The 17448-nt window shown below is 56.6% G+C and overlaps 6 protein-coding genes across 6 annotated transcripts; 2 read left to right on the top strand and 4 right to left on the bottom strand.

Annotated features, from left to right (window-relative positions):
• Positions 1–331: 331 nt before the first annotated feature.
• Positions 332–1293, bottom strand: IWZ02DRAFT_276085 (uncharacterized protein). Its single transcript, XM_066763567.1, has one exon. The coding sequence runs from the start codon at positions 1141–1143 to the stop codon at positions 499–501; it is 645 nt and encodes a 214-aa protein (XP_066622367.1). The 5' UTR covers positions 1144–1293; the 3' UTR covers positions 332–498.
• Positions 1294–1431: 138 nt separating this feature from the next.
• IWZ02DRAFT_519880 (uncharacterized protein) lies at positions 1432–3373 on the top strand. Its single transcript, XM_066770749.1, has one exon. It carries the CDS (start codon positions 1644–1646, stop codon positions 3255–3257), a length of 1614 nt encoding a protein of 537 aa, XP_066622366.1. The 5' UTR covers positions 1432–1643; the 3' UTR covers positions 3258–3373.
• Positions 3374–5489: 2116 nt separating this feature from the next.
• IWZ02DRAFT_469848 (ferric reductase like transmembrane component-domain-containing protein) lies at positions 5490–7265 on the bottom strand (the record flags this gene model as incomplete). Its single annotated transcript, XM_066768753.1, has 2 exons — positions 5490–6613; positions 6662–7265. 2 exons carry the CDS (start codon positions 7263–7265, stop codon positions 5490–5492), a joined length of 1728 nt encoding a protein of 575 aa, XP_066622365.1.
• A 1976-nt stretch (positions 7266–9241) lies between these two features.
• Positions 9242–9984, top strand: IWZ02DRAFT_276051 (uncharacterized protein). The gene has a single exon (XM_066763566.1). The coding sequence runs from the start codon at positions 9393–9395 to the stop codon at positions 9927–9929; it is 537 nt and encodes a 178-aa protein (XP_066622364.1). The 5' UTR covers positions 9242–9392; the 3' UTR covers positions 9930–9984.
• Positions 9985–12156: 2172 nt separating this feature from the next.
• IWZ02DRAFT_490891 (uncharacterized protein) lies at positions 12157–14307 on the bottom strand (the record flags this gene model as incomplete). The annotated part of the gene is made up of 1 exon (XM_066769700.1): positions 12157–14307. One exon carries the CDS (start codon positions 14305–14307, stop codon positions 12157–12159), a length of 2151 nt encoding a protein of 716 aa, XP_066622363.1.
• Positions 14308–15466: 1159 nt separating this feature from the next.
• Positions 15467–17362, bottom strand: IWZ02DRAFT_275986 (poly-binding protein 4). Its single transcript, XM_066763565.1, has 3 exons — positions 17114–17362; positions 16506–17039; positions 15467–16428 (listed from the first exon to the last, which is right to left on the bottom strand). The coding sequence occupies exons 2-3, from the start codon at positions 16897–16899 to the stop codon at positions 15746–15748; spliced, it is 1077 nt and encodes a 358-aa protein (XP_066622362.1). The 5' UTR covers positions 16900–17039; positions 17114–17362; the 3' UTR covers positions 15467–15745.
• Positions 17363–17448: the final 86 nt, after the last annotated feature.

Here is a 17448-nt window from a genome sequence, read left to right as displayed (position 1 = left end):
CTGCTCGAGGACGAAGTGAAGGTGCGACATGGTTTTTTTGCGCGGCGAGGTAGACCATGTTGCGAAATCTTGAATCAGGAAGACGAGGTTTGTAAAGGGCCGGCCAAGTTGAGAGGTCGAGGCGATGATGCCGGCGAGGGATTGGTGGGCCTGAGAGAAGACCATGTTGACTTGAGACAGGCCTCTTGTCAAGCCGTCCTGTCCAGCTCGAGTCGAAAATGTTTCAGAGGTTGTCGGATTCACGGCTGCCGAGGAGAGAGATGTGTTCAATGCCACGAAGACAGCCAGAGCCCGGGTTGCGTGGCAAAGCCAAAGCGACGGAACAAAGGTCAAAGGCGGTGGGTTGCTGCTGTGTTAAATTGTGGTAAGTTTGTGGTGGCCGTTTTTGGACAAAGAGGAGTCGCGGGAAGGAGTCTAGAAGTGAGAATGTTTCGAGCGCTCAGTCAAAGGGTTGCCAGTGAAGTTGCATTGTCTGTAGGTCAGGAGGTTTTCATTGTTCTAGATAGACTGTGTGTGAAATCTTCGAGGAGCAAGTTCACATTGGTCAAAAGAGGATTCCCACCAGCACAAGTTGCCAACGTGCCAATGTGATGGTAGCGCTGTAGAAAAGGTGAGTTTTGTGACCAGGACCTTCACAGAGGGTGAAATTATTAGCCACTTCGAAGGAGAGCGACGATACGAGAACAAAGACAGATTCTTTTGTCGATATGGACGCGGAAAAACATTGACAGGAAGAATGCACTCATCTGGAGCCGAGCCACTGGTGATCGCATTTTGAAGACCATGATAGCTACAATGCTCTGGTCCACTCGTCGGGAGAGCATTAGGAGAGGGCAATGAGATGCCAGGTTCCGAGACAAAGAGTTGAAGATATGGATGTAGGACAAGCTGTAGTGAAGTCGCTCGCTCGGAACGCCAGGGGCCGACGGGCCGTCCATAGGGACATGGACGTGGAGCCCGAGCCGGATGTGGCATGTGGGCAACCGGCTTCGCGCAAGACGGTGGCTCGATTGCTGAAGCAAAGCAAAGCAAAGCAAAGCAAAGCAAGCAGCAGCAGGCAAAAGAATGAATGCTCTGGCGGTGCAAAAGCAAACAAACGGGTGCGAGAATAAAAGAGTAAAATTGGAAAAAGTAAAAAGGCATTCATTCATTGGCTGAGGGTGGCCAAGGGAGGCGGGGCTGTGCGCGCAGTGAGCCGTGCCCCGTGCAGTAGGCAGAGCGAGCGAGCGAGCGAGAGAGAGAGAGAGAGAGAGAGAGAGGGAGAGGGGGAGGGAGAGAGAGAGAGAGAGGGAGGGAGGGTGAGAGGGTGAGAGAGGGTGAGAGTGAGAGGGTGAGAGAGGGTGAGAGAGAGAGAGAGAGAGAGAGAGAGCGAGAGTGAGAGAGAGACAGAGAGTGAGTGAGCAGCCACGGTATTTCTTTTTTTCTTTTCTCTTTTTTTTTCTCTTTTTTTTTCCTTTTTTCTCTCCCCCTCTCGCTCTCGCTCTCTCTCGCTCTGTCGCGCCCTCTGCCCGCCCTCCAATCCAGCTAATCGGCCCCAGGCACAAGTCTGAAGCCCCGTCAGACGTAAATTAGCACGCGTGCGTGCGCGTCCACCGACGTCCAGCTTGATAACCCGCCAACGCTGCTCTTCTCTGCCTCGCCTCATGGCACGACTGACCATCGCCGGCCCTTCATCCTCGCAATCCACGTCTATTGCTCCATCTGCCGCCACCTTTGCAAACCACCACCGCCAGCCGCCTGTCCCGCAAGACGCCGCCGCCGCCGCCGCCGCCGCCGCCGCCGCCCACGCCCCATCGTCGCTGCCTCAGCCCTCCTACTATCATCACCACCAGCCCTCTTTTGCCCACCACCACCTCGACTCATCCATGCAGCACCATCACCACCTCCACCAACCACAGACCCCATACGCACTTCCTCCCCACCAATCCCAACCCCAACCCCAACTCTATCAGCAACCCCAGCAACAACAACAACAACAACAACAACAACAACAACAGCAGCAGCAGCAGCAGCAGCAGCAACAACAACAACGCCATCATTCCGGAATGCCCGCTGCAAGAACCAACCAGGCCCAATCCACATCGCAGTCCCAATCTCAATCGCGCACCAAGGCGCAGCAGCAGCAGCCGTCATCCTCGGCCAGCGCCGGCGCCGACCCGCCCAAGCGCAAACGCGGCCGCCCGCGCCTCAACATCAGCGACGAGGAGCGCGCGCGCCGTGCCCGCGAGCAGCAAGCCGCTTGGCGCCGCGAGAACCGACGGCGGCGAGCCGAGCGCGAAGCCGCCGTTAAGGCGCGGCATGAAGGTCTTCAATCGCAGGCAGACGGCGCCAACGGAAGCAATGTATCAGATGTTCAGCATCAAGGCCAGACTCAGTATCACCAAGCGCAGCATCAGCAAGTTGGCGGCGCGGCAGGCGATGAGGATGCTGAAGAGGAAGAGCACGGGACGCGTCAGCAGCAGCAGCAGCAGCAGCAGCAGCAGCGTCGAAGAGGCAAAGGTCGCGCAGCGGCATCCTTGAGTCGCAGTCCCTTCTACGGCAACGGCGGTGCCGCAGGGACGGGGACGGCGGCGGCAGCGAGTTGGGGAAATCAAGACGGAGCATCAGCAGCAGCAGCAGGAGGAGGAGGAGGAGGAGTGGGAGGGCAAAGCGCTATGTTGGCTGTACCACGGGCCATGGGAGGTTACCAGCAAAATCAATCCATGGGGGGGTCAGGGGGAGCATCAGGAGGCAACGCCAGCAACGCGGTGAACTACCTGGGCTTCAGCGCATCATCAATGCCCCAGCCGCAGGCGTCACCACACGACCACCACCATCACCACCATCAAAACCCGCACCAGCAACAGCAGCAACAACAGCAGCATCCCGCCTTCGTCGCGCCCAGCAACGTCAATAATAACACCAACGCCTTAACGACCGCCCCCTCTTCCGCTCCCGGCTCCAAACTCCCCATCTGGCGCGACATCGACGTCAAACTGCCCGTCGCCGGCGACCTCAAAGTGCGCACCGAAGCCGCCGACTTTGTTTGGAGCGGCAAGGTGCCAGGGCGTCTGCGCGTCGTCTTCGAGCCCTCAACCGCCGGCGCCGCCATGGCCAAAGCTACCACTGCCGGCCGCGACAGCACCGACGGCGCGGACCGGGATGCCGAAGGCGACAACGATGCTGAGGGCGTCGTTGTCGATGATGAGGATGACGATGGCGCCGTTGATGCTGCCAATGGCGTTGTTGTGCAGTGGAGTAGCGTTAATGGTGTGTGAGCGAGTGAGCGAGAAGAGTCGGTTTCGGTCTGCTGTTACTTTTCTTTTTCTTTCCGTTCCTTCTTTGGATGGAGGGATGGCATGGCGTTTACACGGACGGATGGCGAGCGAGCGAGCGAGCCAACACGGCGTTACTTTCTCACACACTTTTTCAATTCTCGATTCTCAGAAAGCATGGATGATGCATGGATGCATGGATGGATACCAGCGGGCGGCGGGCTAAACAACCCTTCTACCTCTCACTCCCACCCAAAAGACACGGAAAGGCGAGAGGAAAGGAAAAGACGGACACGGACACGGACACGGCTTGCATGCATGCATAGGGGGCGAAAATCTGCTTCTGGACGGTACTGGGATGGATACAAGCAGGAAGGCAGGGCAGGGCAGGGCAGGCATGGATTGGCTTTTCTTTTCTTTTTTCTTTTTTCTTTTTTCTTTTTTTTTCTCCTTTTTTTTTTCTCCCCACGGTTACTACACACACACACACACACACACACGGTCGGTGTAAATGCGATATAGGCTTTGAGATATCGGACAGGGATATGGGACGGGGTACGGCGTGGCGTTGGAGGAGGCACTCCTGCCACCATTGCTGATGCGTTGGTTTTATGGGGTAGGTAGGATAGAATGGGTGATTCTCCACCTCTCTGTCCAGTTGAGTTGAGTTGATCGAGTGAGTCAGTGAGTGGGTGAGTGGTGTTTCTACAGCGAGGGATTGTGGTAGTGGTGGGGGTTTGGTTTTATCACCTGTGTGGATATGGGAGTTGGAAAATTCATGTTGGGGGGGGGGGGGGGGGGGGAATGAAATGTATTGGAGAAGTAAGGAGCGAGCATTTCGTAAATGATGAATGACATTTAGATATTAGATGTTAGATTTGAGACTTGAGATATGTATGACATTTGGGGCTTTGTGTGGTCGAATAATTCATCCAACATGATGAGGGAGGGGGAGCGAGTGAGAGATATCCACGCGATGATGTATTGACGTGCTCCATCCATCTGGTGCTTCCGTCATGGAGAAGAGGGGTTGGGCAAGGCTAGGTACGAACGAAGTGGGTAGGTACATGGATGGATACCTAAGGTACCTAGACCGCTGACAGCGAGAGATGTGGAAAAAGGATCCACGAGGAAAATTGAAGGGAAGGGAGAAAAACTAGATACCACGCACAAAGGCCGTTAGATATTGACTTGTCATCTGTCTGTCTGTCTGTCTGTCTGTCTAGCACAAGCAACAGAACCGAATCAACCATCTTTCAAGACCTCGTCACCACTTCATCCTTTACCGCCGAGTACTACTAGCACTACCTGCGAGCACATCATCGCCGACTCTACCAACCACTGTCACTCACTTTCCTCGACTCTACTACTATTCTTCTCGTGTCTTCTCCTGCTTCAGACCCGTAAGACGCCTTTGTCAACAGCAGCAGCAGCAGCAGCAGCAGCAGCACCGCACCGCGCGGACCAATCCAGACGCACGCACGCCAAAAGGGAAAAAGTAAAAAGAAGTCGTCACGCAACAATGGCAACAGCGGCGACATGCTCGATCGATCGAACCTTCAAGGAGACACAGGAAAGGCGATAATGGAAAAGAGGAAGGACGAAGAAGAGAAAAAGCAAGTCCCCGAGTTGGATCTAGAAGCTCTCTCGCTCAGGTCCGAAACGGTTCGTGCCGCACAATCAGCTCGCTTGCTTGCTTACCCGCTCGCGTGTTTGATCGCTGGATTGCTGGATTGCTTGCTTGCTTCTTCCTTGGCCATGAAAGGAATGTATGTCTGTCGGTTAAATATTGTACAAGGAAAAAAAATTCTTCCGCCTGTCGGGTGCTGGCTGGCTGGATGGCTGGCTATCTGCGACAAATGTTTTGGGGGTCGCTAGCTCGCTTGCGGATTGACTGGTTGGCGAGCGACTTGTTTGATGCGCTGCCATGCACGTCGGATGGGGGGAAAACAGAAATGGCATCATCAAGGAAAAGTGAGGCGCGGCGAAGTGGTGGGTGTGCTATCGGAGGCGATTGACGTCGCGTTGTCGCAGAGGTAGGTAGTGGGGGGGGCGCCAGGAATGGGTGGGTGGCTGCTGGTTTTGTTGTTTGAAGAGGGCCAATCATCATCTCATGCAAGGGGCACCCCACCCGAGCGCCCGCCTCTGAGCACGCAGTGAAGCGCAACGTGCAACCAATGCAAAGCACACAGCAGCCACCTCGACCAACAGCAGCTAGGGCGCAGCGCACCCCCGTTACCACGAGAAGGCCTCCTCGAAGAAATCCACATTCCACCTCGTCTGCCGCGTGCGCACGGCGAATCTGACGTCGTCGGCCAGGCTGCCCGTGCCGCACACGGAAACGGCCGCCGCGCCCACGCCTTCGACCATCTCCTGGTCCACCAGGGCCTGCACGTTGGGCTTGCCCGGGAACATTTGCACGCTGCTCGACGGCGAGTGGATCTCCTTTGTGCTGCGTGGCCGCGTCACGAAGAGCAGGATCTTGAGCACCTCGCGTCGCTGCGGCATGCTCAGGATTTCCGTCATCCAGGGGCGGATCCACTCGAGGTGCTCGGGCGACTGGATGATCCAGACAAGGGTCAGCCGGCGCACTGCAGCAGTCTTCTTCGAATAGGCGTCGACCAAGTGTCGCACGTGAGGCACCTGGTGCGTGATGCCAATTCCTGCAGCAAAGAGCATGACGGTGCCATACGAGTCGAGGTCCTGGAAGCCATAGGGGCCCTCTGCGATAGCAGACGTAACGAACTTGCCACTAGGGCTTGCCTCGGCCTTTTGCCAAAGGGTGTTTGTGAAACCGGTGCGACGGCGGACAAGAAGCGACACGGTCTTTTGGCGACGGTCGATGGACTCGATGTCGACGCCGGAGCCCTTTTCTTCGACAAAGGAACTGTCATTCTCACTCCAGGAAAGAGAAAACGGATGCGAAGTCCACCAACCGAGCTTGGGCATGTAAAGGTAGATGTGCTGGCCAGTGCGGAATTTCCACGGGCGCGCGACCTTGAGGTTGATGCGGAGACACTCGCCGGGGAGGACCTCGACCTCGGCCTGTGTGCCACCGTTGCCAAAGTTACGGAGGACGATCCACCAGAGACGGACGGCACGGTCAATGACCCAGATGGCAATGGTGCCCTGGAGGAGGGCCAGTTGGTTGGGGAGTTCGCCGACCTTGAGGTGGATGTAGACGCCTGCGACGGCCAAAGCAGCAAGGAAGATGTGGAAGTGCAAGAAGAATTCGTAAAAGGCATGACGGAGGGGGCCAGCGGCTTGCAGGAAGATGACGAGGAAGGCAAGGGTGCCAATGGTGCCCCACAATATAAACTGGCTCGTGGACAGAGAGGATCCAAAGTGCGACCATCCAGCTGCTTTTGTTTAGCAAGTGTGCCGTCAACGGACATGAAGATGCTCACATGACTTGACCGAGGGTACCAGGTATGCCAGGGTGTGGGTGAGGGCCTCGATGATGACGACGCGGCCGATCCAGCGGTGGAGCAGGTTGTACGTATCGTATGGAATGCCAGTCAGCTTGAGCAGGATGTTGTTGCGGCCGGCCAGCAGGAAAAGAGCCAGCATGTTCATGACAGCAAGGTTTCCGGAGCGGTTGCGGAGCATCTTGGCCACTGCCATGGAGCTGCTCCAGTCGATGAAGATGACGCAAAAGGCAATGTTCATGCCGACGTAGGCGGCAATGTAAATGGTCTGCAAGCGGTTGGGCAGGGTGCCAATGTTGATGGCCGAAGAGAGCTTGTACTCGCGGTGGTGACGGGTGCGGAACAGGGGCGAATCGAAGAGATATCTCTTGAATTTTCCATAGTGCTCGTTGGGGGGGTAAAAGTAGCGCTGGGCGGGATTGTTCAAGCAGGCGATTCCACGGACGTAGCGAGTAAAGGTGATGCAGACAAGCCAGATGGTCAAGGCGATGGCGCAGGCAACCCAGGTGTATCCAAGGTAGGACATGACCCTAAAGTCGTCCTTGAGGGCCTTTTCGAGGGCGGCCATTTGCTCGGGGGTCATGTTGCCCCATCGGCGGGCAAGGTGGTGTTCCTGGGCAGACATGTCGGCGTGTTTTTGTTTTTGTTTTTGTTGGAAAAGAGTCTATGACCAGCAGTAGACTTCCTGGGAGCGAGTGAGGGCCGAGCTCGCTTGCGAGCAGGGGAATGGGGGAGAAAGAGTCAAGAAGGTTGGCAAGCCAGCTTGAGAGAGAGGATGCCAGAGTCAAGAGGAAAGAGCGAGTGTCGGGTCAGGGGAAAACATAAGGGCCCTCTCGGGGTGGTCAGAAGGTAAAAGGTTGGTTGGCGCTGAGTGAGGCGAGGCGCGAAGGAAGCGGCAAAACGAAGGTGGGTAATGTGTTTGAAAAGCGACAGAGGACGAAGAAAAGAGGATCATCTAGGAGTGGAGCGAGCAGACCACAGACCATGAAGTCTTATTTAGACGTCGGCCAGAGGCGGTGCTATGATTGGCCATGAGGGTAGGGGGGCGTGGAAGCGAGCGACGGGGACATGCAAGGCAGGGCAGGGCAAGGCAAGGCAAGGCAAGGCGGCGACGGGACCTGGCGGGGACCGGATGCCCTGAGATGGATGCATCCATAGGTACGGTACATGCATGTACTTACTTACTGTGTGTGCATGTATGTAGTATCTTTGCGGTGCCTCTTGCCGCCGCCGTCAGCGCATCCCGCGTGCATTTTCCTACTCGACCATCTCAGCTTGCATCGCCGGACGAGACGGCCCATTTGCCGACGACGACGACGACGACGACGACGACAACAACAACATGTATGTACGTGCGTGCGTGCGTGCGTGCGTGCGTGCGTGCGTGCATGGTGTCCAGTAGGCTCAGCCAGGCCCGTTGTTAATTCAAGCTTGCCCATTGCTCTGCCCTTCCCTGCTTACTCTTTGACGCATCCTTGCCGCCCAACTTCTCGCCGTCTCATAACCCTGCCCGCACAATTGGGCCGCCCGTCTTTCTTTTCTTTTCGTGTGCTCATTCAATCAGAAGGCCCGCAAACGGTCGATCCCCCAGGGGCTCGAATCTCGCTCCACGTCCCCAAAACAAAACACCTTCAACTCTTGTTTCACGTCGTCCGCAACTGACGTTGGTTTTTCCACCACTAGTCGCGTCAAAACACCACTCCAGGCCTCTTCTGCTCTAGCCCCGACGTCGCCACATCCCGTCGTCATGCGCAGCATCCCTCACCTGTCGCCGACAAACTCCCCATGTGACGATTTTGGTCCTTGGGAAACACCACCATGCGCGCCAGTCTCTAGCCTTCCGTCGGCTCGGGGTCCCAGGGCGAAACCCACTCCACTGTACACCTCCGGACCCTTCTTCGGGCTTCGTCACACACCTGTTTGACTGCAGACTGAGGTGCCGTTGCCCACGGGAATTCCCTCCTCATCCTCCTACATCTCCCGCCAACTCTTGAAACCACAATCGCAAACGTCTCGCTTCTTCCGTCAGACCCATCATCTAATCTGATGTCAACTACTGCGTCAAGATTTAGCCGACCAAGCGCAACAACCTCGAGCCGCACAACACCATTCTCCGAGACAAAAGTCAGGAAGCGAGCCGACAAATCCCCGCCTCGATTCCTACCCCAGTGTCTGAAAGCATGGCCGGTGCTCACTATTGGGCTGCAATCACGCATTCCCCGCCACCGTCTATTCATTTTTACCACCCTCCAAGAGCAGGCGTAGATGGGCAATTTGGGATCCGGCTCGCCCAAACGATTGCGGAAGCTCGGGCAAGTGGCTGGCCAGTGGCACCGTTGGACCAACGCCAATCCCGGATTTGGTGCGGCCACCATCATGCGACACCACGGCAACCGCTGCTCGGCAAAACATTAGCTGCAAACACCAGAGAGCACCAGCTATGCGCAAGCCGTTGGGCCAACGGCTGCAATCGCCCAAGTCATGCGTCTTGTTGTTCGCATGGCATGGAGCCAGGCCAAAAAAAAAAAAAAAAAAAAAAAAAAAAAAAAAAAAAAAACTCCAGATTGACTCGATATAAGCTTACGGCGAGCACCTGCAGCCGCCAGCCGGGCCTGCGGACCTGCATCGTTGAGACTGGGGATCCTGTGCTCTCGACTCCTTGGGCCTGGCTTCGGCTGCGCTCCCGGCCAAGCCCTTGGTCCCTGAGCCCATGTTGAAACCCACTGCTCGGCTCGTTTGCTCCCTACTATTACATCTGCCTCGCCGCTATATGTCGTGGGCGCCCGGACAACTTCCCATGTCGGCCATGGTTCGGCGACGGCCTTGGGTTGCTTCTAGACCTGATCGAGATGGCCTCTTTTTTTTTTTTTTTTCTTTTCCAACTCTCTTCCACCGTCGGGCGCCGCCTTGTACGACATGCCCAACAGCCATAAAGACGGTGAGTGAGTCTACCCTTCAGTCATCGACTGCCTCAATTGAAAAACATGGCTGCCAATCTACTAGCATGCGCGTCTACATGGCGCAGAATACCTGTCACCCGTCTCCTTTGATTGTCATTCCTGCGCGCCCACATCATTCATATAACCTGTGTGCCACCTTATCTACTTTAAAATTTGCTCCTCTGCATGCAATGCCAAAAGGCACCACCACCGCACCGCCACCGTCTGCAGCTTGCCTGCCGCCCCATCTAAACGGCATCAAAGTTGCATTTGGTTGTGCGACAAGCCACACAGCTGTCGCCCTCTGAGCACTAGACCATCCAGCGAGACTCGCACGGACACAACCCCCCCCCCACATGCACCACCAGGCGGGCTTCTCGCTTTTCCTGGTTCAAGCCGCCTGTCGTCGTTGTGCCATTTTCCCCACATGTGCGCTGCTCACATGTTTGTGGTCTGCACACTGTCTGTACTCTCGACGTGTGGCTGCGGTCCTGTTTTCCCCAGACGGGCAGGTTGTGCTTCGCCCCGTCCCCCTCTGTGCCCGCATCCGGATATCTCCATCGCGTCACACTGTCTCGACCATTTCCCGGTCAGAGAACGCAATAACTTGGCAATCTGGAAAGGGCGGCCAAGACTTCCTCAGCGCCCCGTTGTACGTCAAAAAGGCAACCAACGCACATCCCGTACGTAGGTGCAGAAACCCCCCTGCCACCAAGCTTTGTGGTTCGGTTGGTAAGGTGTTGGTAAGCAGTCGCTGTCATCTCAGGCGGCGGTGCCTGTCCATTCTGTGGCTGCGTCGTCCCGACTGCCATGGATGTGTGGGTTGTGCCTCTCTGCTCACACAACCACCACCATGACGACCACTGGCACCACCACCTGCTGCTCCTCTGCCACATCATCATCACCAATCGTACCCCTCGATACCGATCGCGATTTAGATTCAGACATGCACAGCTCAACTTCTCTTCTATCCCTGCGCCCTCAAATCCCTCTTCATTGATTCCGCCTCAAACTACCCGCCCCTCTCCTCATTCGTCCCTCGGTATGTACAAAATCACCTTCACCCCGTGAATCAATCGACGGGCAGACCATACCATCAATTGATCGATCGCCTAAAACAACGATCGAAGAAGAAAAACCAAAAGCGAGTGCATTCGTTTACGCCCCCCCCCCCCCCCTCTCTGCCCCTCCATTCCTGCGTCTACATCTGCCGCTACAGGATGGATGCAGCTGCAACAACTCGGCCTGCTGCTCCACCCGCATGCTGCAATCTGATTTTTCATCCATCTGCCTAGCTACCTACATACCTACCCAACCACAGAATCAGATGGATTTTGTAGCTAGATGGATTCGTGGGTGGGCGGGCGGGCAGGAAGTGACCACAGCAGCCTACCACTAATCAACTCGGCAGCCAGCCAGCCAGCCAGCCAGCCAGCAAGCCAGCCATCCAGCCATCCAGCTACACACGTAGCTAGATAGGCACGCTGAACAACAACAAACATCAACTCAACCAAGATGCCGTATGCGCAGTACTCCTTTTCCCCTCTCTTTCTTGCTATCTACGTACGCAAGCATGCAGACGATCAAATCTCCTACAAGCATTTTCGCGCACACGTGAGCGCCTTTTGCGACCCTCGATGCATCAATTGATCGATAGAAGGAACGAACGCTCCATGTCGTGCGCACCAGCAGCGAGACAATCGCGTCATTGCGTTGACGTGTGTGGCACCACACAACGATCTGGCATGGCTTGGTGTGGTATGGTCTGGTGGCGAGAACTACACACGTACGGACGGACGGACGGGGAAGAGGTGAGTCGGTGAGAGGTGTGCGTGCTGGCTGGCTTTCTGCGCATTGCGTGCGCGCGTGAACGCTCTCTGTATGTCTTTTTACTCATATTGCCTGCTTGGCTTGGCCATGGTGGTGGTGATGATGATGATGATGGAGGGGTAAGGTGGGTGGGTCACTTGGTTGGTCGGTTGAATCGACAAGAGGTCTATCTCACGACTCGGCAAGGCGCTTTCCAGCCTCTCCCTTCTTGGTAGTCAGTCATACTTATCTTCTCTGTCTTTCTATCCGTCTCTCGATTGCCGTCTCGCTCAGTTGATGTAGTGCTTGTCGTTGCTTCTTTTACAAACAAAAACATTGTTCAAGCTCCCTCTGTTTGGTGGAGGAGAGCAGGGAAAAGCTGAGGCGCCCGCAGTCCTCCTGGTCCGAATCCGGTTGCTAGTCCCTTGGCTGCTGCCGCTGCTGCTCAGCGACGACCGGAAAAACTGAAAGAGAGAGAGAGAGAGAGAGAGAGAGAGAGACAGTGGAATGAGAAATGGAAAAAGAGAGAAAGAGAGGGAGAAAGACCAGCTGGTCGCCAACATCACCACTAACACCAATGATGGCCCTCCTTCTCGTCTGCTCCCTCGCCTGTCGCTCGGGAAGAAACCAAATTCCAAGCGCACCGGTTTAACCTCGAGCAACAAGCCAGCGCGAGGAGGAATCCAAGAACCAACGACAACGACGACAACCGCCGCCATCACTCACTCACTCACTCGCTCGCTCGCTCGCTCGCTCCGCACGCGCCATCTCGCCACCCTCTGAACCCTTCTCCTCCTTCTCCTCCTCCTTCTTCGCATACCCCTCAATACGCCTCAACTCCTCGACCTTGCGCTTAATCTGATACCACAGCGGCGAGGGCCCGGAATTGACGAACCCGCCGCCCTTCTTCGCCTCCTCACCATCACCATCACCATCACAACCATCACCAGCAGCAGCGGCCAACCCCCTCTCCCTCGCCCACTCCCCCACCCACCTCCTCTCCCTCCCAAAGACAACCTCCCGCGCCAACTTCCTGTCCCACTTCCTGGCGAACGCAGCAACGCCGGCATTCATCAACGCCGCTGCCACGCTGTTATGTGCGGCGTCGTGCACGTAGAGCTGCATTCCGCCATGCCCGACGTCGATGGGCGCTCCGACGGCGAGTTGGTTGTTGCGGCGTGCGCGCATCACCGTTCTCTTCTTGTGCTTGTTACCCCCGGTTGCGACGCGTACCGCGATGGGGTGCTCCTGGCAGCGGGCACGCGCGCGTGAGGCCGTGTGGTAGCCGGTTATGTCCCATGTTTTGGCATCGAGGACGAGGAAGCGGGGGAATGTTGATATGGCGGTAGGAGACTTGGAGGTCTTGTTGGTCTTGTTGCTCTTGGATTTGTCGGTCGTTTTGGTCTTGGTGGTGGTAGCGGCAGCACTGTGCCTGGAGGGCGGCGACGGGTCTGAGCCAGTCGATGTCGACTGAATGTATTCGGCGTGGCTTTTCTCGAGACGAGCCATCTCGTCGTCATCGATTTCCGTCAGCGTAGAAGACGTCGTCGACTCGTCGCTCTTGGGCTCTTTCTCGGTAATTGCCTTGTCTGGTGGAGTGACGGGTTCCCTTTCTCGCTTGATGGGTTGGCCTGAGTGCTCTTCAGGCTCTTCCTTGGGCTGAACATCTTGCGTTGCCTCAGTAGGTTGGTCGGGCGTCACGTCGTCCTCCGAACCGGTCAGGTCAATGAGGTCAGGGCTCGCAGTGCGCTTCCTCTCCTCGACAACGACGACAGACGGGCTCTTCGTTTTCTGGCGTAGACTGAGGTGGCTGACTATCTGGGCATTTGGGCTCAGACGCACCGGACGCATGCGCATAGCGGTAGCTTGAGCGCCAGAGTTGGTAACTTCGTCATCCTCATCAAACTCAGGACTGCTGCTGGAATCCGAAAACTTGACGCGCTTGACGCCTCTTGCGTTGACGCCGTCCGAGCAGAGACTGACGGGGCGTTTGCGCCGTGTACCAGTCAAGTTGCGGTGCTTGTCGCCGGCTGCCAGCTCGGGGCTCTCGGAGCTGCTGCTGTAGAAGCTGATCTTCTTAAGACCGTCGTTGGAGCCTTCCGAGGGCGACGTGCCGCTGCCGCGCTTGTTGGTCTTGTTGGTCTTCGTCTTGTCGTCTTTGCCATTGTTGTTGTAGCTATGTCGAAGGGATTCATCGCTGGACGACAGCTTCAGACGGACTTTCGGACCACTTTGGTTGTGACCCTTCGGCGAAAGACTGTCACGTCTTTTCGGAGGCTGTTGGTTGATTGGAACAGCTGGCTCGCCCAGCGTAATGTTTGAACTCTTCTCTGCCGAGCTGTTGCTCCTGATTGTGACGCCGGTGCTGATGCCTGCAGGCAGCAGAGGAGAGTAGCCCTTGCAGCAAAGAAGCTCGGAGTTTTCAGCAGATATCGAAGGGCCAGGGTCAGGATTGCCCGTGGGACTGGAGCGGGGTGAAGAAACGCTGCCAGGACGACCAAGGCCCTCAGCGGGCGCGTCGTCTTTGGGGCGTTCCAAGCTGTCAGAAGTGCCATCAAGGTTCGAAGGGCCAGCGCCACCCGACGCGTCGAGGTCGTCGACCGTGAGGCCAAACTTCGCCCTGCTGCTGCGGGTCACACGCATGAACTGGACATCCGAAGCAGGTCTGACCTTGACCTTCTTGGCCGGGAGCTTCTTCGCTGTGAAGGCCAATTCGGCCTCGTTCTTGCTAATGTCGGCAAGATCTGCTTCGAACCACTTTTCGGCAATACCGTTGGGGTACTTTTTGGCGACCTCCTCGTAGATCTTGGGCGGGCAGTCTTTCGGGCCAATGAGGATGAGCTTGTTGCGAAGAAGATTGAAAACAGAGAGAGACATTGTTTTGATTTGTGGGGGGAAGATGGTCGGTGTGCGACCGGAGTCGGCGAGATGGAGAGAAGATATGGTGGGTCGACGTCGACGACGCGTGACAGCGAGATGTCTATGGCAGTCGTTGGCAGGAGTCGTCTGAGCGGCGGACAACAAGTTGTCTATGACAGACGTTGGGAGCAGTCGTACAATTGGCGAAAGACAGAGTGTTTCGAAGATGGGCCTGGAAGACAGCCAGCAAGCAGCAAAGCCAGAGTCTGTGAACTGAACTGAAAGTCACGTGGAGGGGGATTGTGAGTTGGAAAGTTGAATGTATTTTGAGAGAAATCCTGAGAATGATCTTCTTTTCCTGTCAACATTTCGGGGGCCAACTGAGCTTCATATACCTGACAGCTCATTGACGCTGTCGCGAGCTGCTGCCAATCCGGTTACCGTTCAATGGCATCAGGCCAAAAGACAAATGTTGGGGACATTGGTGGAAGCAGTCGACTAGTGCGCAACCACGGTTGGGGAAACGCGAGGCCTGCTCGCAGACAACTCGCGAGATGTTCCCAAGTCATCAATTGCAGATTGGTCTGTCTTGTTTGGAGGATTTTATGGTGATGGCAATCCACGGAATGACAGCCTAACGCTTTAGCAATGCGTCGACCCTAAGGGACATTGGTCGGGGGCTTCCATCCACTCAACAAATGCTTCGAGTCCCATGGTAGCGCGAGCCATCAACCCACATGTAGAAAGATCGAACAAGAAGGTCTGCGGTCTGCCCCAACGTCACGAGTCCATCATACCTGCCAACCATCACATCAGTGTATTCTGTGCGCATTGGAATTCAGCGATAGGATATTTCTTCCTTCCATTGAACTTTCATTCGTTTATATACAGGTCATGACCAGTTTGCCGGCTCACGAAACCGACGGAGAGTGAATGCCCCTGTAGACGGATTCGAACGAAGAGGAAGGGGCAAGGATGCGGCGATAAGAAAGAGGGCAAGGAGCTATCGAGTGTAAGAGACTATCATGGAAAGGGTACTTGGGTTTTTGAGAGCGTTTGTGTTCCTGGTGGGCGGGGAGGTCTTCCGTGACAACCATTGACCAAGCCAGTGGATGTCGAGAAATGACAGCGAGCCTGAATGCTGACGTTGACCGCGAGCGCATTGCTGCGAGCGGCAGACGTGCGGATATCAAAGCGTTAATCATGAAGTCGTAACCGCTCAACAGCAGGACGAGTAGGAGCAGAGAGCAGAACCGGTGAAGCACTAAAGAAACTGCTTTTTGGTAATCGGTGTGGAGAGAGAGAGAGAGAGAGAGAGAGAGCGGAGCTTAGGACCGGCGTCTGCCAGACGGGAAAATACCGGGTCGGCTCAAGCGGCGGCATACCAGGGCCGCACAAAAGCACGTTGGGCGGCGCGAAGCGGCGGGGCGCGTACGACCATTGTCCTGTCCAAACTTTACTCGGACGGGGCCGTGCTGCGGCGCATCTTCTCCGCCTCGAGGTTTTCGTAGAGAAGGTACAGGGCTTTTTCGTTGGCCGAAGGGCTGCCCATGATGGTAAACATGCGCTCCCCAGTCTCGTCATGGGGGGCTTTGGCAATCGAAATGCGCGCGCCGGAGCTCTTGCGAATCTCGCTAATCTTGCTGCCGCCGCGGCCAATGATGCAGCCAACCATGTCCGAGGGAATGCTGATGTTCTGGGTCTGAATCTCCTCGCCGTCCTCGGTGGTGGTGGGCATGGGCGGACGGGAAGCAGCGTCGGATCCAGAGCGGCGGCTGTACGAAGGAGCATCGCTAAAGTCGGCTCCGTGGCCTGTGCGGTTGTAGGAACGGCCACCGGAGAAGCTAGAGCCGTTGCTCAACGGGCCGGCGCCAGCTTGGACTCTGACCGCAGGATTGTAGAGGACGGTGCCGTAACCGCGCTCGTGGTCATCGATCAGGCACTTGCCGATTTCCCACGTCGCCTTTTCAATGCCTTCGGGTGTGCCTTGGATCTCAACGATACGCTCGGTGGACTGGGGCAGCATTTCCTTTTGCGCGACCATGCGCACGCCAGACACGTCTTGAATCTGCTTAATCTTCAGACCCTGGCGGCCGATGATGGTGCCCATTTGGTTGTGGGAAATGAGCAGGCGAACGGCTATGGCACGCGTCAGCTTGAAATCCAGCAGGATGCGCCGCAGCGGAAAATCAGAGGACCAGGGAACCTAGACTTACGATGGGTGCCGCTCGTGTTGATGACCCCGCCCATGCCCACAGCAGGGGCGCCTTCAAGAAGACCCTTGGCAACGAGGTGGTAGGCCTTTGCGATGCCGCTGAGCGGGCCCGTCACGGTCAAGACGCGATCATGGACGCCCGGGACGACCTTGCTGACGCCAGCGCGGACGCCCGTCTCGTCGCGGAGGCTGGCGACATTCTGACCGGCCTTGCCGATGATGACACCAGCTTCCTTGGAGGAGACAATGGCGCGCAGGGTCAATTGCGCCTGGGCGTATTCTTCTTCGGTCCTGGCAGCAGGCTCGCCGTCAGGGTTAGTGGCAAGCCTGTGAAAGGCATCGGAGACGTCGTTGACATCGGGCGAGGTGGCAGTCGTGACTTCCTCGGCAGACATGGTGGTGGCTGGTGGGGCGGTACAAAGAGTTGTAAGAGGACCAACGGCGAATTTGGGGACGTGAGAATAGCTCGAGCCGCGACCGATCAAGGCAGCAAAGTTGGAGCAGAGGGAGAGAAGGGTTGAGGAATTGAGGTGGGCTGGTCAACAGTGGTCAGCGTCAGGACGAGTTGTAGCAGGCGTGCAGCAGCTCGCTGGGGCGGGCAGGACAAACCGTGTGGTGGGAGGAAGTGGCGGCGGCGGCGGGCGCGGCAGGCGAATGCGGCGGCGCACTAGCAGTTGTGGGAGGAGAGGGAGAGAGGAGAGAGCGAGGTGGAGAGGCGGAGGGGAGGGAGGACGGTGAGAAGGGTGGAGGAGAAGAGGAAGAAGAGGAAGAGGGAGGAAGAGAGATGGAGTTGAGTGATGGAAGGCTGCGGTGCGTGTGGGCCGGCGGAGGGTGAAGAGCGGGTGGAGACCAGAGATGCGCGGACTCTGGCTGGGCTGGACTGGACTGGACGTCGAGTGTCCCGGTCCTCCAGTCTGTCTCGCACCGCCCCGGCACCAAACCAA

The sequence above is a fragment of the Phyllosticta citriasiana genome (genome assembly GCF_038021145.1).
Source record: "Phyllosticta citriasiana strain CBS 120426 chromosome Unknown IWZ02scaffold_7, whole genome shotgun sequence".
Lineage (NCBI taxonomy): Eukaryota > Fungi > Ascomycota > Dothideomycetes > Botryosphaeriales > Phyllostictaceae > Phyllosticta > Phyllosticta citriasiana.
Note: the sequence above shows the minus strand (reverse complement) of the source record. Positions and strands in the feature narration are given on the sequence as shown.